The following is a 23288-nucleotide window of genomic DNA, read 5'->3' on the forward strand; positions in this document are numbered from 1 at the left end:
TTACCGGCGGGGCCGGCTCCGTTGCGGCGGCCGCGCTGGTGTCGCCGTCGCGTCCGTGCCGCGGCCTCGGTCGGTGCCTCCTCACCGCGGTGTCCCCCGCTTCTCGCTCCCCTGGAGCCCCGCAGCCCCGGCAGCCGCTGTGCTGGTCCCGCTGCGGCCGGCCGTCCCGTCCCCCGGGGCGCCGTTACCCTCCGCGCCGGCTCGGGTGTCCCGGGGGCAGCCCCCCGGGGGCAGCCCCCCCAGCAGCATGGCTCATCTCCTGGGCCACCGCGGCTGCATGGAGAGCCTGCGAGCCGACCTGCGGGACCTGCAGGCAGCCATCGGCGACCTCTCCTCCCGGGCCGGCACCGGGGCCGTGCGGTTCCGCTCCTGGAAGTTCCCCAACCGAGTGTCCTGCGAGCTGGACGTGGGGGAGCTGCTGGAGCGCTACCGCTACACCGACAGCGACCCCGAGTTCACCCAGCACGCCCATGTGGTGCTGCTGGAGCTGGTGATAGACAGGTGAGACGGCACCGGCGACCCGCAGGGGCTGGAACGTGTCCCGGGAAAGGCAACGACGGCGGTGGAGGCTCTGGAGAGCAGGGCTGCTGGGGAGCTGCTGAGGAGCTGCTGGGGAGCTGCTGAGGAGCTGCTGGGGGAGCTGCTGGGGGAGCTGCTGAGGAGCTGCTGGGGGTCTTCAGCCTGGAGAAAAGGAGGCTGAGGGGAGACCTCCTTGCGCTCTGCAGCTCCCTGAGAGGAGGCTGGAGCCAGGTGGGGGTCGGTGATAGGACCAGAGCAGGGCAGGTTGAGGTTGGACATGAGGAAGTTATTTCCAACGAGAGTGCTAAAGTACTGGCACAGGTTGCCCGGGAACGTGGTTGTGGCCCCAGCCCTGGAGACGTCCAAGCTCAGCCTGGCTGTGTCCCTGTGCAGCCTGCTGCGGCTGGAGCTGTCCCTGCTGCCTGCAGGGGGTTGGACAGGATGCCCTTGGAGGCTCCCTTCCCACCCGATGCCATCTGTGAGGCTGTGAAATGGCCTCAGGTTGCACCGGGGGGAGGTTTAGGTTGAATCTTAAAGGTCTCTTCCAACCAAAGCAATTCTGTGGTTTCCTGAAGCATTTTGGGTGCTTTATTCCCTCACGGTTCCATAAGCAGAGTGCCAACAGCTCAGCCACCTTATCCACAGCTCTGCTCTGAGGCTTAAGCCCCAGCTCCTCTCAGCATGACAGCTGGCCACGAGGGAGCAGATGAAGCTGCTGCTCTGCCCAGGAGCCCTTAGCACCCGCAGCCCTGGGAGGCAGAGCACAGCTCTTGGAAACTGAGTGAAATAAACACACCTCCCGTTGGAAGGAGGAGCTGCTCCCAGGCAGCTGCTGGCCCTGACCACTGGGGTTTGGTATGGGCAGCGTGGGTGCCCCAGATCCTTTGGGAGGGCCTCACTGCAGCCTCTTGCAGGGGGCTGGCTGCAAGCAGCAGGCACAGCCTGTGTCCTGCCCCTGCAGGAGGATTTTCATCCCACCAAATGCTGCTGCAGGGAGTCACTCAGGCCCGGGGCAGGGGCAGGGGGGTCCCAGGTGTGCTGATACCCACCCTCCTGTGCCAACCCCACTGTGTCCAGGGGCTGGGGGACAACCTGCCTGCCCTTTCCCTGCTCCAGCCACTCTGGTGCTCTAAGCTGTGTTTTGTTTCTGTCACAAAAAGGCTGCTGCTGCTGCTCCAGAGCTTCACAGGCTACACAGAAAACCTGCTGAGCAGGCAAGCCGTGGCCCCAGCACAGGCAGCAGGACCCTCCATGTCTGTGGGGCTGACAGCCAAGAGGTACTGCTGCAGCATGCTGAAACTGGGAGCCTCCTACCAGAAGCTCCTGGCTGAGGTGAGACATCTGAGTCTCTTTAGCTTGGAGCCTGAGGGCTGCCCTCACTGCTGGGGAGAAAGCTGTGCAGGGCAGTGTGGGGAGGATGGAGCCAGGCTCTGCTCAGGGCTGGCCAAGCACAGCACCAGGGGCACTGGGGGCAAGCTGGAGCAGAGGAGGAGCCACAGGAACAGAAGGAAAACTTTGTGAGGGTGACAAAACACTGGAGCAGGCTGCCCAGAGAGGTTGTGGAGTCTCCTCTGGAGCCATTTGACACCCACCTGGAGAGGTTCCTGTGTGACCTGTCCTGGGTGACCCTGCTCTGGCAGGGGGGTGGCACTGGGTGGGCTTTCAAGCTCCCTTTCCAGCCCCTGACACTCTGTGATTCAGTGAGCTGTGTGCACTGCAACCCCACAAGCTGAGCCTGAGGGTCATGCTGCCAAGAGGGGGGCTTGGTGCCCTCCTTGCCCCTGGGCTGCACTGCTGTGCTGCCCTCTCCTTTCCCACCTCTGCATTTGGGCTCTTCTGGATCCTTTGCAGCTGACTCTGCTTGACCTGGGTTCTCTTTCTGTTCTCTCCACCAGAAGGCAGCTGCCAAGGAGAGCTTCCCACCACAACCCACCCCCCAGGCTGAGAGCCCTGAGAAGAAGCCCTTGAAGTGTCTGGGTGCTTGCACACCAGACAGGGACCCCTTGGGCAGCTCCCTGCCCAGGGCTGCCCACAGCATGGCTGACAGCAGCGTCCCCAGGCCAGCGCCTGCCTCCTCCCTGGGAGGCTGTGACACCTGTGCCAGTGCCCAGGCCGGCCTCAGGGAGGTTGGCAAGGCCATTGCCAGCATCTGCCAGAGCCAGAACATCCCCTCAGCCCTCAGCAAGTTGCAGGTGGCAGAGGAGAGCACAGGCAGAAGGACTCTGTCTGCAGTGGACGTGAGCCACTGGGCCTCAGAGCAGAGCAAGGACCTCTCCCGCATCCGCAAGCACCTCCAGAGGCTGCTGCAGCAGCTCAGCCCTCTCAAGTCTGAGCTGGAGGAGGCAGAGAAACAGAGGGATGAGCTGAGGAGACAGGTTGAGGACTTCTCCTGCTTGCTTGAGGCAGAGAAGCAGACCCAGGAGCAGCAGAGGAAGGAGGCTGAGCTCAGCCTGGCAGCAAAGAGCAGAGAACACTCCGAGGTCGTGGCCAGGCTGGAGCAGGACAAGGCTGAGCTGCAGAAAGGTACAGCACTGCTCCCAGCAGCCCTTCCCAGGCCCAGGGGGGTTGGCAGGGGAGGCCTGGAGTCCATGGTCAGCTCTTGGTCCCAGCACCATGAGCAGGGCTTTTGTCAGGGCTTTCTGTGGGTGCTGAGGGCTTTGCCCTGCTGTGGGGTCTAAGCCCAGAGGGCAGGAGCTGGCTGCCCAGGTCCTCTCACTGCTTCCTCCCTCTGGAGCACAAGCACTGGCTGGAAAGCACTTTGGGGGTGGCTGTCTGCTGCTGCCTCCGTGGTTTAGGGCTTCCTGAGGAGTCCTTTAATGAGTGAAGCTTTTGTGCTGCTTCAGGAGCTGCTCTGCTGGAAGAACAATTCTCTGCCCTGAAGGAGGAGCTGGCTGCCAAGCAGGCTGCACTGCAGGAGCTGGGTAAGGACCCTGGGGCCCACCCCCAGCCTCCCTCTGACCTCACCAGCGTTTTACACCCACAGACCTCCCAGCTCCCCCCAGAGTGGGTCAGGGTTGGTGCTGCTGGGAGCAGTGGGGAGAAGCCTCCTCAGCTGCAGTGCCCAAATACCACTCAGCACCACAGTGGGCTGCTGCTGGTGGAGATGCAGAAGATCACAGCCCTCCCTCCACACCTACCTTGCCCTCACCTTGTGAAGGGTGTGGGACTCCTGCAAACAGAAGGAGGGAGTTCTGCACAGGGGCAGTGGTGAGACACTGGAACAGGTTGCCCAGAGATGTGGCTGGGGCCCTGTCCCTGGAGCAGACCCAGGGTGGCCCTGGGCAGCCTGCTGTAGCTGGAGATGTCCCTGCAGGGGGTTGGACAAGGTGACCTTGGAGGGTCCCTCCCAGCCCAGTGTCACCTGTGAAGCTGTAACTCCTCATCCTGCCCAGCCTGGGCCAAAGATGCTGTGTCTCTCTCCCCAGAGGTGGCCAAGACCACCTTGCTGGAGGAGATGGAGACCTCAATGGTGGCCAAGAGCCAGGTCCTGGAGCTGGAGGGGAAGGTGCAGCTGCTCAGCAGCCAGCAGGAGAGCCTGAGCCAGGAGCTGAGCAGCACCTCCATCCAGCTGGAGAAGGAGAAGGCCAAAGTGCAGAGCATCCTGAGGCACGAGGAGGTACGGCTGGGGCAGCTCTGGAGCTGCTCAGACAGCTGTGGGAGTGGGCTGAGCCCCTGGGTGCTGCTGCTGGGTGTGAGGGTGATGGGGAGCAGGGGCTCAGCAGCAGCCCCATGCAGGCTCACAGCCCTGTGCAGTCCCTGCAGGCCAAGCTGAAGCTCCTGCTGCAGCACTTCAGCAGCCTGGCCCAGGAGCGTGAGGAGCTGCAGGCCAGCCTGGGGGAGGCCGAGGAGGACAAGGCCAAGCTGGAAGAGCAGCTGCAGAAGAGCCAGGAGCAGAGTGGGCAGCAGCTGCGGGCACAGCAGGTCAGGGGCTGCTGGGGGCAGCTGGTAGGGGCCACAGCAGTGCCAGGGGGGTGTCAGGAGCCACTTGCTGCACTGCTGTGACTTGGGGTGACGCTGGGACCTGGCCAGCTGTGGCTTCCAGCTCTCACCAGGGCCTCACAGCTGAGACCCTGCAGAGCCTCACTGTCCACTTCCCATGGGATAGCCTTGTCACCTAAGGGAAGGCAAGGAGCTCTCCCTGGGGATCTGAGGCTCCCTCCTTCCACACCCCCCCAGGGCTCAGGGAGCAGCCTCAAAGCTCACCTGCTCCCTGCTGTGCCCCACAGGAGCTGCTGGCCGAGCTGCAGCAGGAGAAGCTGAGCCTGGAGCAGTCGGTCTGGGAGCTGCAGGCCGAGGTCTGCAGGCTGGAGCAGCAGACCCAGCAGCTGCAGGAGCAGGAGAGGCTCCTGGTGCTCTTCCCTGAGCTCCACAGCCGCAGCCAGACGCCGCTGCAGAGTAAGGGCAGCAGGGCCTGCGACCCCCACCCGGCCTTGTGCTCGGGGCTCTGCCAGGGCTCTGCCAGGGCTCTGCCAGGGCTCTGCCAGCCCCAGACACCCCAGCACCCTTTGTCCTGCTGGTGGGGCTGAGCCCTGGGCTGTGCCAAGCTGCTGCCATCCCAGCACAGCTCCTCGTGCGGGCACCGCCAGCGCAGGCTCCGGGCCGGGGCACCAGCAGCGCTTCACTGCCCCTCGAGGTGCCAGCTGGCCTGGGCTCGGCTCCCAGCTGCCACTTGCCAGGCTGTGCTGGTGCTGTTCAGGTGGCCACAGCGCTCCAGCTCCTGCCCCAGGGGTGCCCTGTTGTGCTGGCAGGCAGCGGGAACGTGGCTGAGGACATGGAGAGGCAGCTGCAGGCCAACAGCATCCGCAGGGAGGTGCTGGAGCGGGAGAGCGCGCGGCTCGGCTCGGCCCTGGCCAAGGTGAAGCTGGCTGCTGAGCAGGGGGCACTGCAGGTGAGCTGCACCCAGCCAGGGCCAGCAGGGTGCCAGGGGGGAGGGGGTGCGAGTGCCAGCTGGGTGCTGTGTACCCGGAGTCCACCCTGGCCCCTGGCACTGTCCCATGTCCTCTGGGGGTGGTGCCCTGTGGTGTTCCCTGGCAGGAAAGGCTTTGGGGGGGTGGCAAAAGGCCGTGGGGCACCTTGCATGGACAAAGCTGCTTCCAGAGGGGCACAAAGCTGGGCAGGGGCTGGGATCCTGTGCTGTGTCAGGGCTGATCCTGCCCTCAGGAGCCCATTTCAGCCCAAGCTGGCTCCTCCCAGCAGCCAGAGCAGCCAAGCTGGTGCTGGCTCACTGCAGTGCCAGCAGCCAGAGCCAGACCCACTCCAGCATGTCCCCAGCGCTAGGCTGCAAGCAGGGACAGCTCACAGGGCTCCCTGGGAGTGACTGGCACGAGCTGGGCAGCACCAGCTGGGCAGAGGGGATGCTGCAATGCCCTTCCCTGGGCCAGCCCTTCTGGCCCAGCCCCGTTTGGTTTAGCCTGTCTCCAGGGGTTGTGCTGGCCTGGCCTGGGCTCCTGTGCCACCAGGTCAGTCTGCTTTAACTGCTGTTGGCAGGGAGGTGCCTGGGGCTGGTCCCCAGCTCCTTTACATCAGCCCCATCTTGGTTGGTGTAGCACAGTGCCACTGCCACCAGCTCAGCAGTGACACTCACCCAGGGCAGGGGCCAAGGGGTGCCAGGAGCCAGGGGGCAGCTCCATCCTCTCTTCTCTCCTCCAGCTCATCCCACAGAGCCAGCTCTGTTCCCAGCTCAGCAGCCAGCCCAGCACAGGGACCAGTGGGCAGGACACAAGGTGAGTAGGTGCCCAGAGGAAGGGGCTGAGGAGCTTCCCTCTTCTTCCTCCCCTCTAACTGCTCCCACTCCCTGCAGGCAGCCCAGCAGCCAGAGCAGGGGGGACGCCACGGGGTCACAGGGACACGCAGGCAGGAGCCAGCAGTGGCCTCCCAACAGCCACTGGCCAAAGCCACCCTTGGCAGAGCCCAGGGGCAAGCCCCGACCCTGCCTCTCCTTCCCAGCTAAGCAGCTGGTGCTGAGCCCTGGGCAGCCCAGAGGGATGGGCAGCCCCCACCTGCCCCTCCTCCCGCCCCAGCTGCGCTCTCTCCACGTCAAACGTTTCTGAGACCAAGGCAGGAAGGCAGCTCGGGGGAGCAGCCACCTGCCCAGCCCCACGGCGCCTCGCTGTGCGTCAGGAAGGTTCCCTTGGACGCTGGCAGCCCAGGAGCCAGTCCCCAGCTCAGCTCCTGGCACTGGCAGCACACTCTGCCTGTTGCTTCACCCTTTTCTGCAGCAATGAAGCACCCAACCCGTCCAGGCAGCTCCCTTTGTTGTCCCTCTCTGTTGGGCAACGTGGTGGCTTGTGGCAAAACCCAGGGTGAGGGCCCAGGGGAGGGCTGGGCTAGTGTGTCCCTGCCCTTCTGCCTCAGCCCATCAGCTATGGGAGAAGCCCCACTGCAGGCAGGGGTCAAGCCAGCGCTGGCTTCTCCTGGCTGGCAGCCAGGGGTCTGCCATCCCCAGAGGCAGGGAGCCCCTCAGCAGGGACACTGCTGCACGCTGGAGCTCTGTCACCGCAGCTAAGCTGCTGCTGGAGGCCCTGGCAGAGCGCTGGCCCTGCGGGCAGCCGGACAATGCTGGGCACAGCACGAGTGAGCTCATGCCAGAGCCTGTTCCCAAGAGGCAGCTGGGATGGGGCCAGGCTGCTCTGAGTGGAAAATGAACGGACAGCTGGGCTGGGGATGAAAGGAGTCTGAGCTGCCCTCAGCCACAGCCTGGGAGAATGGCCCTCCCTGCGCTGCCAGCAGCCACGAGCACCAGAAGGGCCCAGGACCACCCAACCACCCACCTGAGGTGGCCCCAACCCACCCTGCCGGCCTCAGAGGCAGCCCCAAGACCAGACACGGCAGCTCGTCCTCGCTCTGTATTCGCTAGAGACGGAGGCGCGCGACGCCGCAGCCCGGCGTCCTGCGGGCACCGCGTGGGACAGGAGCTGCTCAGCCCCCCCAGCACAGCCCTGCTGGCTCCAGCAAGGCCCCACACAAGCTCTGTGTGCGCTCAACCCAGCCCATGCTTGATCAAGCCAGCCCCACGCTCGGTTAGAGGGGCCCCTGGCAACCCAAGGCGCTCTGGGGCCGGGCGCCGCGGCAGCCTTGCGCCATCCTCTCTGGGAAGTTGGCATAAATACAGCTCTCACCCCCCCCGGGTGGGCACCCTGCCAGCTCTGTCCCTGTCCCTGTCAGCTCTGCCACCTGGGTGTGGAGGAGCCCACCCCAGCACAGCCACTGCACCTAGCAGTGAAATACAAGAGCCTTGGGAAGCCTCCTGCGGGCAGCGAGGGAGGGCAGCTGCTCCAGGGCTCGCCTCGCTGCCAGCCTCCCACCCCAGGGGTGCCCCTGTTGCTTCCTTACCTGGCACCCACTCCCCCCAGCCCCCTGGCACCGCCTGGACCCCTCCCACCCCTCCAATCACGCCCAGCAGGGGGAAAGCCCTGAGCTCCTCCTCTCTGAAGGGGCCTGAGCCCGGCGCCAGCAGCGAGTGCCAAGCACCCCCTGCACCCCTCCCTCTCCCCGGAGCGGCGATGGGGCTGTCCCCGGAGCACGTCCACCAGGCCAGCTAACTCTCCATGCAGCAGTTCCCTGGAAGGCAGGAGGAAGGAAGGTGAACACACAGGGAGCCTGGGGGAGGGGGGAGCCCTCTGGTACCCCCCAGCCCTCGCCCCAGCACAGAGACGCTCCCGGGGCCCGGTGGGCAGCGGTGTGGCTCTCACCCAGGACGTTGCGCTTGCAGAGAGGGCAGGTCTGCTGCAGGAGGAGCCAGGGGTCCACACAGTCCCGGTGAAACTCGTGGGAGCAGGGCAGCACCCGCAGCCACTGCAGGGGGAGGGAAGCAGGCAGCAGAGGTGAGCCAAAGTGGGGAGGGGCTGAGGCCCTGTCCCTGGAGTTTGAGGCCCACCATCCCTGGAGACAAGACCAGACTCAACGTGGCCCTGGGCAGCCTGATCCAGTTGGAGGTGTCCCTGCTGACTGCAGGGAGCTTGGACAAATGACCATTGAGGGTCAAGCACCTGCCTCCCATCGTGCTGCCCCGCAGACAGGGATGAGCCCCCGGCAGGGACGCCCCGGCGGCCAGGGGAGGCTCAGCCGAAGGATGGCACAAGCGCAGGGCGCCCCCAGCGGCGGGCGGGCCAGGCTGCAGGCTCCGCGGCGCAGCCCTCACCTGGCTCCGGTGGAACTGGTCCAGGCAGACGGCGCAGCTGTCGATCTCGCAGGCGCGGCGGCGCGGAGCCCTGCCCGGGTGGTAGCGGCGAGTCTTCAGCGCCAGCAGCCGCCGCCGGACGCGCTGCTTCAGGTCCAGCTGCCGGGGCAGAGCAGAAGCTCAGCGCCCAGCCGCCGCGCTCCCCGGCGGAGAGCAGAGCGGAGAGGTGCCCACCTCGGCGTCCCGCTCCGGGGGGCGGTGGCGCGACTGCCGCTGGGCCTGCACCACGAGGCCGGTGCAGAGCAGCAGGGCGATCAGCAGGATGGTGTTCCACAGCTGCTGCAGGCACTTCTGCGGGCACGGCGGCGCTGGGCACGGCGGCGCTGGGCACGGCGGCGCTGGGCAGCGGAGCGGCGGGCACCCCCGCGCCGCTCCCCGCCCCACCGCCGCCCCTGCCCCCGCCCCGGGGGCTCCAGCGCCGCGGGGAGCCCTGGCTGGCGCTGGGGAACGTACCTGCACCTGTGAGCTGGTCTCCCCCGTGCAGATGACTCCCTGCCACTCCCCGTACAGACCTCCTCGGGAGAGGCCGCAGGTGGACCACAGGGTGAGGGTCACTCCCTGCCAGGCAAGAGAGGGCACTGCTGGTGGCCACCACGACTCCCAGCGCTGCCCAAGCGAGTGGGCACGGCCAGGCCACGCTGGGTGGAGGACAGGAGGAAGCGCTGGTAGCTGCCAGCTGCCCCACTCCCATGGAGCGAGTCTGGGGAAACCAAGACACCAAGAGCCTTGGAGCTGGCTCCTGCTCCCTGCAGCCTGGCCTCCACATTGGCCTGGGAAGTTTGGGTGGGCACACATATGCCTCTGCCCCCCTAACCAGGACAGAGAGGAGCAGGAGAAGTGAAGGAAGAGGAGCAGGGGAACCTACATACCAGGTTCTCCAGCAGCACTGCCTGGTAGGTGATCCTGGCTGTAGCCCGCAGCCCCCTGTGAGCACAAGACAAAGAGGAACATCAGTCCCATGGGGGGCAGCAAGACCCAGCCCACAGCACCCCACTGCTAGGGAGCAGCCCCTTCCCCATAGGGATGGAAAACTCACACTGAGGGGACACTGGGGACAGCCAACACAGAGGGAAGGTCACAGTAAGGTGTCCCCTTCCTGGCCCTCTGAGCAACCCTGCACTGATCTCTCTCTCCCAGGTCCATTCCTCAGTTTCCCCAGGTGACACCATGGCAGCAATACCGATTCACCAGGGGTAAGAAGCACCAAGGGGGGCCCAGCAGTGCAGGAGGTTGAGATGAACACCAAGAAAGGCAGCAGGGATGCTGGTGCCATGCTGGCAACCAACTGGCCTGGCTAATTCGCACTGAGCCCCAGCGACCTTGGCAAAGGCCACAGCCAGCCCCTGCCACTGTGTGGGGACCCACGGAAGGGCTCTGGCCCTGAGGAAAGGCTGAGTCTGCCTCAGACCCTTCCTGCTGACATCTCTCAGCCCCAGCTGGTCCCTAGAAGCTAGAGCCCAGCCCAAGGAATGCGATGTGAGAGACCTCCCCTTGCTCTCCCCAGCACAGCCCCTGGCTGGCACAGCCAGGCAGGGGACAGCTCCAGCCCTGCCCCAGCCCTCACCGCAGCAGCGCTCCCAGCAGCTTGGTGACGTTGTCCGAGGACTGGATCACGATCACAGGCTTGGCAAGGAGCTGGGAAACATCCAGCTGCAGCAGAGAGGAAGGCCACAGGTGTCAGCAGGGCACGAGAGCAGCCTGGGGACCCACTGCCAGGCCAGCTGCTGCCAGGCCAGCTGCTGCCAGGCCTGTCCTACCTCCCGGATGGCATTCTGGTTCAGCGCCAGGATCAGCAGGGCTGATGCCCCCAGCACCAGGGCTCTCTTCATCTGCAGAGACACAGGGCACAGGCTCAGAGGGCATCCACTGCCTCCTTGCCCTGGCTGAAGAGTCACAAGAAGCCCAAGAGGGGCTGGCACTGCCCAGAAGCCCTGCCAAGGGCTTTCCTGTCAACAAGCACAGGCCAGAACCTCTCACATATGGCAAGGAGACACTCCAGGAGGTGCCCTGCAACCAACAAATACCACAGCAGCCACTGGGCCAGGTGGAGAGGATCTGAGGCAGGTGGGCAGTCACCTTGCTGACAACAGCAGCAGTGAAGGACTCCTCCTTGGCACCACGGGGGCCCTCGGCTGGCTCCTCACCCACGGGCACCACGCCGATCCAGGGGGCAGCAGCACCCAGCTCGGGATCTGCATCTCCCACCTGCTGGGCACAGCTGTGTTAGGAGAGCCAGGATGGGTGCCCAGGGTTGAAGACACTCCCAAGTACCCAAAAAACACTGCACATGGATGGGCACAGCAGCTGGAGTGGCACAGGGGACAGCAACTGGCTCTTGCTACCCCCATCCCTGTCTGCACCTCCCCTCTGCTTCTGGGCACCCTCTTGTTTCCTGCCCCAGGCTGTGCCCATCAGTGCCTCCTGGAGCTCACCCACCCCACCATGTCCCTGGCCTCCCCACCAACCCCCAGTGCCCACTGCCATCCAGTTACCACCTCTCTCTCCTCTCCATTGCCCCCTGTCCTCCAGTTCCATAGCCCCCCATCACTGCTCACAGCTGCCCCCAGTGCCCAATGGTCCTCTCCAATATGTCCCAGTGCCCCCAAATCCCAACTGCCCTCCCCTTTCCCATTCCCACCCAGTCCCAGCTCCCACAGCCCCCTGCAGCCCCCCGGGTGCCCGCTCCTGTCCCGGTACCCACAGCCCCTTACAGCCCCCCAGGTGCCCGCTCCCGTCCCGGTACCCACAGCCCCTTACAGCCCCCCAGGTGCCCGCTCCTGTCCCGGTACCCACAGCCCCTTACAGCCCCCCAGGTGCCCGCTCCTGTCCCGGTACCCACAGCCCCTTACAGCCCCCCAGGTGCCCGCTCCCGTGCCGGTACCCACAGCCCCTTACAGCCCCCCAGGTGCCCGCTCCTGCCCCGGTACCCACAGCCCCTCGCAGCCCCGCGGTGCCCGCTCCTGTCCCGGTACCCACAGCCCCTCGCAGACCCGCGGTGCCCGCTCCCGTGCCGGTACCCACAGCCCCCTGCAGCCCCCCGGGTGCCCGCTCCCGTGCCGGTACCCACAGCCCCTTACAGCCCCCCAGGTGCCCGCTCCTGTCCCGGTACCCACAGCCCCTCGCAGACCCGCGGTGCCCGCTCCCGTGCCGGTACCCACAGCCCCCTGCAGCCCCCCAGGTGCCCGCTCCCGTGCCGGTACCCACAGCCCCTTACAGCCCCCCAGGTGCCCGCTCCCGTGCCGGTACCCACAGCCCCTTGCAGCCCCGCGATGCCCGCTCCCGTGCCGGTACCCACAGCCCCTCGCAGCCCCGCGGTGCCCGCTCCTGTCCCGGTACCCACAGCCCCTTACAGCCCCCCAGGTGCCCGCTCCCGTGCCGGTACCCACAGCCCCTCGCAGCCCCGCGGTGCCCGCTCCTGTCCCGGTACCCACAGCCCCCTGCAGCCCCGCCGTGCCCGCTCCTGTCCCGGTACCCACAGCCCCCCGCAGCCCCGCGGTGCCCGCTCCTGTCCTGGTACCCACAGCCCCTTGCAGCCCCCCAGGTGCCCGCTCCCGTGCCGGTACCCACAGCCCCTCGCAGCCCCGCGGTGCCCGCTCCCGTGCCGGTACCCACAGCCCCCCGCAGCCCCGCGGTGCCCGCTCCCGTGCCGGTACCCACAGCCCCCCGCAGCCCCGCCGTGCCCGCTCCCGTGCCGGTGCTCACCAGCAGCAGCTGCCCGCGGATCTCCTCCTCTTGCTCCTCCCCGAGGCCCCCCCGCCCCGGCGCGCCCCGGCCGCCCCCTACGCCCAGCACGGCCCCGCGCAACTTGTAGGCGCCGCCGGGCTCCGCAGCCGCTCCGCCGCCACTCCCCGGCCCGGCCACCGCCACCTCGACGCAGGCGGCAGGCCCCGCGGCCGCTCCGGCTTCATTCCCCGGCTCGGCCACCGCCACCTCGAGGCAGGCGGCGGGCCCCGCTCCCGGCCCCGGCCCCGCTCCCGGCCCGGCCCGACACAGAGCCAGCAGCGGCGCCAGCAGCGCAGCCCGCACCGCCGCCATCGCCCCGCGCTGCCTGCGCCGCGCCGCCGCGCAGCGCCCCCTGCCGCCCGGAGGAGCCGCTGAGTCGCCGCGGGGAGACGGAGAGTCCGCAACGGGGCTGGCACCGGCAGCTGGGGCGGGACTGGGACGAGGACCGCGGCAGCAATAAGAACGGAAACCGCTACTGGGGCACGGACAAGGACTGGCATAGAGACAGGGATGGGGCCGGGACCGGGACGAGGCTCACTGTATGAAGTTCGACAATGCCAAGCCCTCCACCTGGGTCACAACAGCCCCATGGGGAACTACAGACATGGGAAGCTGCGACTCGGAGAGGGACCTGGGGGTGTTGGTTGACGGTCACTGACCAGGGGCCAGCAGTGCCCAGGGGGCCAAGCAGGCCAAGGGCATCCTGGCTTGTGTTAGAGACAGGGTGGGCAGCAGGGACAGGAGGTGACCACCCCCCTGTGCTCAGCACTGCTGAGGCCACACCTGAGTGCTGGGCTCAGCTCTGGGACCCTCACTCCAGGAAGGACATGGAGGGGCTGGAGCCTGTCCAGAGCAGGCCAATGAGGCTGCAGAAGGGCCTGGAGCCCCTGGCCCACGAGGAGGGGCTGAGGGAGCTGGGGGTGTTGAGGCTGCAGAAGAGGCTGAGGGGGACCTTGCTCTCTCCAGCTGCCTGCAGGGAGATTGCAGTGAGGAGAGGGCAGCCTCTGCTTCTTGGTGGCAAGGGACAGGTGCAGAGGAAATGGTTGCAAGCTGCAGCAGGGGAGGCTGAGGCTGGAGCTCAGGAAATATTTATTCACTGAAAGGGTTCTTAAACTTTGGAACAGGCTGCCCAGGGCAGTGCTGCAGTCCCCATCCCTGGAGCAGTTCAAATGGTGTGTGGACCTGGCACTTAGGGACATGGTTTCATGTAGATATTTCAGAGCTGGGTCAAGGGTTGGACTGGACGATCTTCTCTTCCACCCAGGCTGATTCTAACAAGCACTGAGAGGCACTGGAAGAGAGACATGCACCAAGAACAGGACTGGCACTAGGAGCAGGGGCAGGGACAGGGGCCAGAAAAAGAACAGGGACAGCTCTAGGGATTGGCACTGGGATAGGGACAAGAACTGGGACCAGAATGGAGATAGGGACAAGGTCAGGGACAGGGACAATGGCCAGGCCAGGGACAGGGCCAAGGGCCAAGATCGGGATGAGGAACTGGCATCAGGACAGGGACAAAGGCTGAGACCAGGACAAGAGCTGGGAACAGGGACTGGTACCAGGAAAAGGATGGGGACAGGGATCAGGACAGAGAGAGGGAGAAGGCTGGGACAAGGATCGGGATAGGGACAGGGAGTGGGGCCTGGGGTCAAGACAGCAACAAGAGCCAGGGCAAGTTGGGCACCAGGACAGTAAGAGGGATAAGGGCAGGGACAGGAGGAGCGACTGGCACCAGGACCAATGACAGGCATGGCAACAGGGAAACAGGGACCAAGACCAGCACAGAGACTGGGAGAGGCGCTAGGAGAGGGAAAGGGATAGGGACAAGGACAGGCATAATTCCAGGCATGGGAACACAACCCCTTACGGTTCCCCCTGGCACCAGTTCCCTGAGAATGCACAGGGGAGTACCACAGGGCCATGGGAGTACCCCGGGGACAGGCATACACCTGGGGACATGGCCATGGGAACAGCAGGGCACACACGGCCATGGGAACAGCAGGGCACACACAGCCCTGCACACAGCTGCACCCCGAGACCACGACAGACGTGTGGGGACAGCCCAGATGGCACAGGCCCACACCCATAGCCCTGTAACCCAAACTCCAACTGCTCCCCGACCCTCGAGACCCCTCAGTCATCGCCACACCAGCACGGGGCAGGTGGCCCTGGCAGTGCCACCCTCTTGGCCCTGCTCTGGACACGTGTGGCTGGCACGTGTGCCGGCGGGAGGGGTTACCGGGGGGATTAGCACAGGCCCCGGCGCTGACCTCCTTTCGGCAGGAGCCATACCGGGGCCAAGGACTGGGCACCTGCAGGGCAGGGCTGGGTGTGTCCCCAATGTCCCCCAAGTCCTCCATCGTGTTGCAACCGTGAGGATTTCACCCCTGAGCAGGCAGGGCCCCTCCACCCACGGCCGGCAACCGGAGCCGGTTTAACCACATGGCAAAAATTCCCTATTTGGCAAGGGTCTGGCTGGGCCAACAGCAGCAGCCTGGAAGTCCAGCTGGCTCCTGGCATGGGCTGTGAATGGTGGGCACCCGTGTGGGTCCTGCACGAATTTGGTGGAGGAGCCCCCCAGAAATGGGAAGCTGGGGTGCTGCTGCCATGAGCACTGCCCCAAGGAGGGAGCACTGAGGTGGGGCTGGCTTCGTGGGACACTCAGGGGGTGTAGATGGCTCTGTGGAGCATCCATAGGTTCATGGGGTACAGGTGGCTCTGTGAGACATCTACGGCGCCAAGGGACACACATGGCTCCGTGGGATACCTAAGGGCTCTGTGGAAGACAAATGGCTCCATGGGACATCCATGGGGGGGGACACAGGGCAGCACTCCTGGGAAGGGACAGTGAGAACAGGCTACCCCTTCCCCTGGCCAAGACCCCTGCTCAGCCCTTACAGCTCCCACATACCCCAGACACCCCCCGCCCAACCCCTTCATCTCTCTACCTCCTGTACCCCCCCGTCTCCCCATGCCCCCATGTCCCCCCCCCCCCCTCCAAATCCTCTCTAGGACCCAGCCCTGCCCGTGTCCCCCCCAGGCTCCGTGCCATCTCAGATGCCCTACAGCCCTCATACCCCTTACAGCGCCCATGCCCCCGCACGCCCCCGCCGTGCGCCGGGGCGGGGAGTTCGCTGACCGGGCGGGCAGGGTCCAAGGCTGGGGCTGCGCCGGGCGGGGCGGGGCGGGGGCGGGGCTGGGGTTCGAAAGCCTTCGCCACTCGCCGCCGGCCGGGCCCCGGCACTGCCGCCGCATCGCCGCACCGGGGCCCGGCACTATGAGCGGCCACGTAGGGGACCTCAGCCCGCGGCAGGCGGAGACGCTGGCGCAGGTGAGCCGGGACCGGCGGCGGTGGCGGTGGGGGGGGAACCGGAGCCAGGCTTCCGGGGCTGCTCCGCTGCAACCTGCACCCGCGGCGACGGGCATCACCCGCGCCCGCCCCCCGCCGCTCCCGGGGTGCTTCCGCAGCTCCATCGCCCTTCCTCTCCCGGGCCCAAACTCACCGGCTGAGCCCCACTGGAGGGCTTCCCACGGGGGAAGGAGCCTCCCGGCCGGGTCCTGGAGGTGCCACCAGCTGGACCATCCCACCGGCGGCCCGGCCTGCGGACACTGGGCACCGAGGAGCCCTCTCTCATCCTCCCCCCTGGGAAACTTTCCGCGCTGCCATGGCAGCTCCTGGGCCCGAGGATGCACAGCCAGATGGGTGGTGGGCACCCGCCATGGTGGCCGTGCCGTGCCTCCACCGGCACCTCACCGAGGTGCCAGGCTTTATCTGGATTCTACCACACCGAAAGGGCAACGATGGAGACTTTATCTTATCGCTGTCTTTTCGACCCAACCAAACTCCACCGCGGGTAATGACCCCAGTGGGGTCCGGAGGCCAGGGGGTGGGAGTAGGCATGGGGCACGGAGACAAAACCCTCCGGGTGCCAAGTGGTGCCAAGGGCCGGCGAGGAAGGCGAGCTGCAGAACCCTTCCACCGGCACCTTGTTTTCCTCCGTGTGAAGAAGCTAATCCCGGGTTTAATTACACCTAAATTCAGCGGCAGATAATCTAATCAGGCTCCTTACAGGAAGGTCCCAGGCTGGTACAGAGATTTGGCCTGGAGCCTGCCCAGGGTGTGCAGGGGCCATGTGCCAAGGGTGCCCCAAGCCTTGCCACCCCCTCTTCTCCCTTCCCAAAGCTTTGCACCTTGTCACACTAATGCCAGCTCTGGCCTGGTTGTGACTTGCTGATGTGTTGCTGGAGACAGGGGGCACAAGTTGATATCACAAAGGATGCTGCTGGTCATGGCTGCAGGGTGAGGCTGCCCAGTGGGACCCTTCCAGAGGGAGCCCAGTGGGTGGCAGCTCCTACTCCCCCCCTTGTGCAAGGTGACCAGTGTGGGGACACCGGGCACTTGGTGGCTGACCTGGAGATAGGCCCCTGGCAGATACCAGCCACTCACCACGGCTGGGCTTGGTGGCAGGGATGGGACAGTCTGTGTCCCTTTTCTCCATGGACAAGTCCCACTCCTGGCTGGGACTTTTTTTGAGGGAGAGGATGGCCAGAGAGGAGGGAGGGGGACAAACCTCCAGCCCTGGGGCTCTTGTGGGGGGGAGTGAGGACCCCTGGAACGGTTCCTCCTCTTCCCCCAGTTTCGGCAGAACCTGCAGGACGTGCTGCCCTCCTTGCCTGCCCAGGATGACTATTTCCTCCTGAAATGGCTTCGAGGTAAACCTGGGGTGGGGGAGACACACGGGGGAGAGGCTGGAAGACGCCACTGAGGGTCTGTGTTCCCTTGCAGCACGCTCCTTCGACCTGGCCAGGGCAGAGGCAATGCTGCGCAAGGTGAGAGGACAGCCCACTTCTACTGGGGGAGGGGAGAGCCATAGCTGATGGCCACCTCCTGCTTGTCATCTGGGATGGGCCACCAGGACAGTCCCTTCCTGCCATCAGGGCTGACCTGCCCCTGGGGAAGATCCCATCCTGGGGGGTGGATGTGTCCCCAGGTCCCCCCAACCCCAGCTTGCTTTGCTCCCCTATCACCACAGCACATCGAGGTCCGCAAGTACATGGACGCCGACAACATCATCGCTTGGGAGCCCCCAGAGGTGAGTGTCCCCAGCCCTGGAGTGGGGGCCCACGGAGGGCACTGTGCCCCCAGACTGCAGGGGGAGCCGAGTGGGTCCCCCTGAGCCTCCGTGGCGCTCCCACAGGTGATCAAGAAGTACATGTCGGGGGGCATGTGCGGCTACGACCGGGAGGGCAGCCCCATCTGGTACGAGATCATCGGGCCCCTGGACGCCAAGGGGCTGCTCTTCTCCGCCTCCAAGCAGGACCTGCTCAAGAACAAGTTCCGTGACTGTGAGGTGCTGAGGCACCAGTGTGAGAAGCAGACTGAGGAGGTGGGTGCCTGCCTGCCCACACCCCGCCAGGCCCCCCAGCCCAGCTCCCCACCAAGCTATGTCCCCACCAGCCCTGCCAGACCACGTCCCTGCCAGCCCCCTAAGTCCACATCTGCTCCATCTCCATGACCAAGTGTTCTACCCAGGTCTGCAGGTCCACATCCAGCCCATGTCCTTCCCATCTCCCCACAAACCATGTTTCTCCCAACCTCATTTTGTGCTGTGTCCATCCCCACCAGCCAATATCCTCCTTAGCACTATAGGTTCACATCCAGTCCTGCCCCACCAGCCCCAGCCATAGAATCATTAAGGTTGGGAAAGACTTCCAAGATCATCAAGTCCACCTCCTGTCCATCCTGCCACAAGCTACATCAATGCCACCCCCATAAGTCAGTGTCTGGTTGATTCCCAACAGCCAGTGTCCTCCCCAGCCCTACAGGAGCATGTCCAGTGTATCTCCCTTACCCCATATCCTGTCCATCCCACCACAGCCCCATAAGTCCATGCATCATCCACTCCTGCAAGCCAGCCCTGTCGGTTCACACCCTTGCCACCCCCACCAGTCCATGTCCCTCCTCTTCCCCAGCCCCACAAGTGCTTATCCTGTACATCCCATGTCCCTGCAGACCCCACAAGTCTGTGGTCCATCTTCACCACCCAATGTCCTTCCCAGCCCCATGAAGTCCATCTCCTGTCTCTGCTGCCATAGACTCTCTAAGTCAACATCTGGTTCACAGATGTTCTCCCCAGCCCCATCAGCCCATGTCCCTGTCCCAGCACCCATGCCAGCCCATGCCACCTCTTCTCCCTACACCAACACTTGGGTGTAGGCTCTGGCCAAGGGAAGCCAACCCAGAAGCTCCCCTCCTGTGGGTCTGCACAGGGGCTGGGGACCACCTGAGCCTCACCCCCAATCCTCCCATCTCAGCTGGGCAAGAAGATTGAGATGGTGATGATGGTCTATGACTGCGAGGGCCTGGGCTTGAAGCACCTCTGGAAGCCAGCTGTGGATGTATATGGGGAGGTAGGGACCCTCTGCCTGACACCCCCCCCCCCCATCTCCTTCCCTGGCTGGGGACCAAGCCCACCTCAGGCTGCAGAGGTGATGCAGGGATCCATGCTGACTCATGGCCTCGAGGGATGATGCAAGAGCAGTTTCCTGCTGGTGCCCTATGCCCCCTCCCTGGCATTTTGGGGTGTGGGGTCCCATCCTGCAGTCTGCCATGCTCCCTCCATGCCCTGGTGGGTATTGTGGGGTGGGGGTAAATGACCCAGAGCTGAGCTCTTTCCACCCTGCAGCTCCTGACCATGTTTGAGGAGAACTTCCCCGAGTCCCTCAAGCGCCTCTTTATTGTGAAGGGTGAGTCCAGCCCCAGGGTCCCACCCCACCCAGCTGGGTGCTGATCCCCACCCTAACACCCACCATCTGCCCCCCAGCCCCCAAGATCTTCCCCGTGGCCTACAACCTTGTCAAGCACCTGCTGAGTGAGGACACCCGCAAGAAGGTTGTGGTCCTGGGATGTGAGTCCTGACCCTGCTCCTCCCCACCTCCCCTTGGGGTTGTCCCTTGGTGGGGTGGAAGCCAAAGCCAGGGTGCCTCGTCCCCTCCTGCACCCTAAACCTGAAACCCCAACACTGAGGGAGTCCCAGCCAGGCTGGGGCTCCCCACGAGGGCCACAGCCCCCTCCATACCCTGCCATCTTCCACCCCCTCAGCCAACTGGAAGGAGGAACTGCAGAAGTACATCGACCCCAGTCAGATCCCAGTGGAGTACGGGGGCACCATGACCGACCCCGACGGGAACCCCAAGTGCCTAAGCAAGGTGAGAGCAGGCCACCCCAACAGCCCTGGCTGCTCGATGGGGAAGAACGAGTAGTGTCTCCATACCCATCTCCCCCCTCCTGCAGATCAACTACGGGGGCGATGTCCCCAAGCACTACTACGTGCGGGACCAGCTGGCCCAGCAGTACGAGCAGGCGGCGGTGGTCAACCGCGGCTCCTCCCACCAGGTGGAGTACGAGATCCTCTTCCCTGGCTGCGTCCTCAGGTGAGGAGGGGGCTCCAGGCCACGGGCAGCGCTGGGGGGCGCAGCGGTGCCGTGGGACCACACGGACCCTCCTGCACAGGTGGCAGTTCAAGTCGGAGGGAGGCGACGTGGGTTTCGGGGTGTACCTGAAGACCAAGGCTGGGGAGCGCCAGCGGGCAGGGGAGATGACCGAGGTGTACCCCAACCAGCGCTACAACGCCCACATGGTGCCCGAGGATGGATCCCTCACCTGCTCCACGCCTGGCATCTGTGAGCGTGCCCCCTTTCCCCCGGGGTGCTGGGTGCCTGCCAGGGGTGTGCCCCAGGCCCCTGACACCCCCTGCCCCATCCTCCTGCAGATGTCCTGCGCTTCGACAACACTTACAGCTACCTCCACTCCAAGAAGGTGAGCTACAGCGTGGAGGTGCTGCTGCCTGACACTGCCTCTGTCCAGCAGATCCAGAACACAGCAGACAAACCCAGCGAGGTGGCCCTCAACCACAAGCCCTAATGATGACCCCCTCGCAGCCCTGGATCCCCGACACATTGCAGGGGACCCTCTGAGGTCCCACAGCTGGGCAGGTGGCTGCTCTGTGTCCCCAGGAGGGCTGGGAGGATGGAGAAAAGGGGCTGAGCCCCTGGAGCTCACACACCAAAGTGGGGGACTGGAGTGGCACAGAGCACCTGAGGCCCCCCCTCTCTCTGTGCCTTATGTAGGTCCTGGGCCCACCTGCTGCTGTGTGGCGTAGGCAAGTAAAGGGACAGACTGAGCTGTGTCGTGGCTGGTTTTGTCCCCCAGCTCCTTGCTACACCCTCAGCCCCTTTATCTGCTCTTGCTGACCCTCTTGATGTCATAGCCAGGACTATTCTCCCACTCGCCCCATAACCAAGCCTATAACTCCTCTCTACCCCCACAACCAGTCCCTGCTGCCCTCTCGGGTCTATAACGAGACCTAACTGGCTCCTACTGACCGTCTGGTACCATAACCACACACTGGTCCCGCTGCCCAGCGGCGTAACCGGACACTGCTGCCCCGCTCAGTCCCATAGCCAGGCCCTACTGCCAACTGCCCTGTCAGCCCCATAAACAGCCCCATGCCCCTCCGCAGCCAGCCCCGGTCCTTCCGTTTCCCGGTCCCGGTTCCACTTCCCGTCCACATGGCCGCTGCCGGGTGACGCAGGGTCGCGCGCATAGCCAGGCCCCGCCCCCTCCCCGCCATCTCGCAGCCAGCGCATGCCGCAGGGCGGGGCTTGGTGACGTCGTAGCCTTAGGGGGCGGGGCGGGAGGGGAACGTGCGGCGACCGTAGCGGCGGCGGGAGCGCGCGTGCCATGGGGACGGCGGAGCCCGACCGTTACCGGGACACGTGGGTCCGATACCTGGGTGAGCACCGGCACCTACGCCGGCTACCGGGCACTGACACGGCCTCGGGCACTGACACCGCGCACTGCACCGGCTACCGGGCACTGACCCTGGGCACTGCGTCGGGTCTCGGGCACTGACACTAGGTACCGAGCACCGGAAATTGCACCAGGCACTGATACTCGCCCTCAGGCACTGAACCCGAATGCCGGACAGGGTACCGGGCACTGGCGCCGGCTCCGGCACCACACGCTGACACTTGTCCTTGGGCACTGACACTCAACACCGGCGCTGAGTATCAGGCACTGGAGCGGGCACCTACACCGTGTGGGGTACCGGGCACCGGCACTTGTCCTCGGCACTGCCGCTGGGTACTAGTACCGGGTACTAACGCCACACACCGGGCACTGACACTGGGTACCAGCGCTGCACACTAGGGACTGGTACAGAGTACCAGCACTACACTCTGGGCACTGCCACCGGACACTGCCACCAGGGACCCAGCCCCTGTCACTGCACAGTGGGACAGGTCACTGGCACTGGGTGCCTGGGCCAGTCACTGCTGTGTACTGATTGCTGTCATCAGCACCAGGTACGGGCATCAGGAACCGGCGCCAGTCACTACCACCAGTACGGGGCACTGGATACTGGGACCAGTCACTGCCCCTGGCCCCAACAGCCCCCAACACCCTGGTGGCAGCAGGGCTCCAAGGTGACCCAGCTGCCCCAAGCCCCTCTGTGCAGGACCCCTCCCTCCTTGCACCCAGGGACACCCCCAGAGCAAGGGTGCCGGGGACACGACTGACCCCCCTGCCCCCCAGGTTACGCCAATGAGGTGGGCGAGTCCTTCCGCCCACTGGTGCCCGTGCCGGTGGTGTGGGCCAGCTACGGCGTGGCCAGCGCCTACGTGACCGCCGACGCCATCGACAAGGGCCGGAAAGCTGCCACCGTGAGTGTCACCCCTTCCCCGCTCCCAAACTACTCCCCCCCCACACTGACACCCCCCTTCCCCCCAGGCCCACGCTCAGGACCCCGCCCAGGCCACACGAGTGGGGGTGGCCGTGGTGGACACCTTCGTGTGGCAGGGCCTGGCCTCGGTGGCCATCCCTGGCATCACCATCAACCGCCTCTGCGCCGCCTCGCTGGCCCTGCTGGGTGCCCTCACCCGCTGGCCCCTGCCCGTCCGCCGCTGGACCACCACCGCCCTGGGGCTGTCCGCCATCCCCCTCATCATCACCCCCATCGACAGGTAAGGGGCATGCTGCCTCGGGGGTCACCACCCCCTCCCTGCAGCCAGTCCCAGTGTGGGCTCAGAGCGAGGTGGAGGGGACCATGGAGCCCCAGAGTGGCTTTGGTGGGGTGCAGCCAGGACACAGCCCCATGGCACAGAGATTAGCATGAGCTGGGGATTAGCCAGGAGTGGCTGCGCTAAGCCTGGCTTTAGCAGGGTTGGGGCCTTGGTGACATCAGGAACAGGGTCCCTGGGGGGTAGGAGGGACGGCTCCAGCCCCCTTTATCACAGCCAGTGTCATCTCCCCAGGCCCCCCTGACCCCCTCTCCTGCCGCAGGACTGTGGATTTCCTGATGGACGCCAGCCTCCGCAAGCTCTACAGGCCCCCAGGAGAGCCCCCGGCCCCACACTGAGCCCCCCGCGGGGGACACTGAGGCACACTGCTGGTTTTGGGGTGCTGTGACCCATCTACTGTGAACCTTTGCTCAGGTGACGGCCCCAGAGCGGCCAACCCTTCCCCTTGGCTGGTCCTAATAAACCATTTCAAACCTGACCCCAGGCTGGGTGATCTTTGGGGGCCCTGCCAGAGCTGGTGGGGACCCACTGCCCTGTGCCCTTCTGGAGGAGGCACATCGGTCTGGCTGAGCTGCCCACCCTGGAATGGGGTGTCCCAGCACCCCCAGAGCAGTCCTGATCACACACCAGCACCCCCAGCTCCTATCTGGAACCCCTCCATCCCTCTGCACACTACCACCAGCCTCCTGGGACAGTCCCCAGCAGGAGCTGCCACCGTGTCCAAGCTCTTCAGTGCTGCCTCCAGAGACCCAAATCCTCCCATCCAGAAGCCACCAGGCTTCTCCTG

The 23288-nt window shown here is 65.4% G+C and overlaps 5 protein-coding genes across 8 annotated transcripts; 4 read left to right on the forward strand and 1 right to left on the reverse strand.

Moving 5' to 3' along the window:
* The first annotated feature begins 22 nt into the window (after positions 1 to 22).
* Positions 23 to 4415, forward strand: CCDC157 (coiled-coil domain containing 157). The gene is made up of 5 exons (XM_068161861.1): positions 23 to 501; positions 1680 to 1851; positions 2415 to 3042; positions 3363 to 3440; positions 4273 to 4415. Exons 1-5 carry the CDS (start codon positions 248 to 250, stop codon positions 4332 to 4334), a joined length of 1194 nt encoding a protein of 397 aa, XP_068017962.1. The 5' UTR covers positions 23 to 247; the 3' UTR covers positions 4335 to 4415.
* Positions 4416 to 5252: 837 nt separating this feature from the next.
* LOC137452988 (coiled-coil domain-containing protein 157-like) lies at positions 5253 to 6764 on the forward strand. The gene is made up of 3 exons (XM_068161866.1): positions 5253 to 5407; positions 6169 to 6242; positions 6320 to 6764. Exons 1-3 carry the CDS (start codon positions 5291 to 5293, stop codon positions 6567 to 6569), a joined length of 441 nt encoding a protein of 146 aa, XP_068017967.1. The 5' UTR covers positions 5253 to 5290; the 3' UTR covers positions 6570 to 6764.
* Positions 6765 to 7971: 1207 nt separating this feature from the next.
* Positions 7972 to 12733, reverse strand: RNF215 (ring finger protein 215). 3 transcript variants are annotated; one of them, XM_068161864.1, is made up of 10 exons: positions 12401 to 12733; positions 10775 to 10903; positions 10456 to 10527; positions 10263 to 10348; positions 9568 to 9622; positions 9152 to 9256; positions 8873 to 8989; positions 8660 to 8797; positions 8211 to 8313; positions 7972 to 8079 (listed from the first exon to the last, which is right to left on the reverse strand). In XM_068161864.1, exons 1-10 carry the CDS (start codon positions 12731 to 12733, stop codon positions 8057 to 8059), a joined length of 1161 nt encoding a protein of 386 aa, XP_068017965.1. In that variant the 3' UTR covers positions 7972 to 8056. The 3 variants fall into 3 exon arrangements, with proteins under 3 accessions (XP_068017965.1, XP_068017963.1, XP_068017966.1); XM_068161862.1 differs by having other exon boundaries at positions 10775 to 10906; XM_068161865.1 differs by lacking the exon at positions 8873 to 8989 and having other exon boundaries at positions 10775 to 10906.
* A 2910-nt stretch (positions 12734 to 15643) lies between these two features.
* On the forward strand, positions 15644 to 20604 carry SEC14L2 (SEC14 like lipid binding 2). The gene is made up of 12 exons (XM_068161867.1): positions 15644 to 15752; positions 17059 to 17134; positions 17208 to 17251; positions 17455 to 17514; positions 17620 to 17808; positions 18737 to 18832; positions 19108 to 19168; positions 19246 to 19329; positions 19524 to 19630; positions 19716 to 19855; positions 19935 to 20104; positions 20194 to 20604. The coding sequence occupies exons 1-12, from the start codon at positions 15699 to 15701 to the stop codon at positions 20343 to 20345; spliced, it is 1233 nt and encodes a 410-aa protein (XP_068017968.1). The 5' UTR covers positions 15644 to 15698; the 3' UTR covers positions 20346 to 20604.
* Positions 20605 to 21104: 500 nt separating this feature from the next.
* On the forward strand, positions 21105 to 22979 carry MTFP1 (mitochondrial fission process 1). Of its 2 annotated transcripts, none has more exons than XM_068161869.1 (4): positions 21105 to 21216; positions 22017 to 22144; positions 22212 to 22444; positions 22736 to 22822. In XM_068161869.1, the coding sequence occupies exons 1-4, from the start codon at positions 21165 to 21167 to the stop codon at positions 22743 to 22745; spliced, it is 423 nt and encodes a 140-aa protein (XP_068017970.1). In that variant the 5' UTR covers positions 21105 to 21164; the 3' UTR covers positions 22746 to 22822. The 2 variants fall into 2 exon arrangements, with proteins under 2 accessions (XP_068017970.1, XP_068017969.1); XM_068161868.1 differs by having other exon boundaries at positions 21108 to 21216; positions 22764 to 22979.
* The last annotated feature ends 309 nt before the right edge of the window (positions 22980 to 23288 follow it).

The sequence above is a fragment of the Melanerpes formicivorus genome, unplaced genomic scaffold (assembly GCF_026170545.1).
Source record: "Melanerpes formicivorus ecotype bairdi unplaced genomic scaffold, bMelFor1.0.p_v2 SCAF_60, whole genome shotgun sequence".
Lineage (NCBI taxonomy): Eukaryota > Metazoa > Chordata > Aves > Piciformes > Picidae > Melanerpes > Melanerpes formicivorus.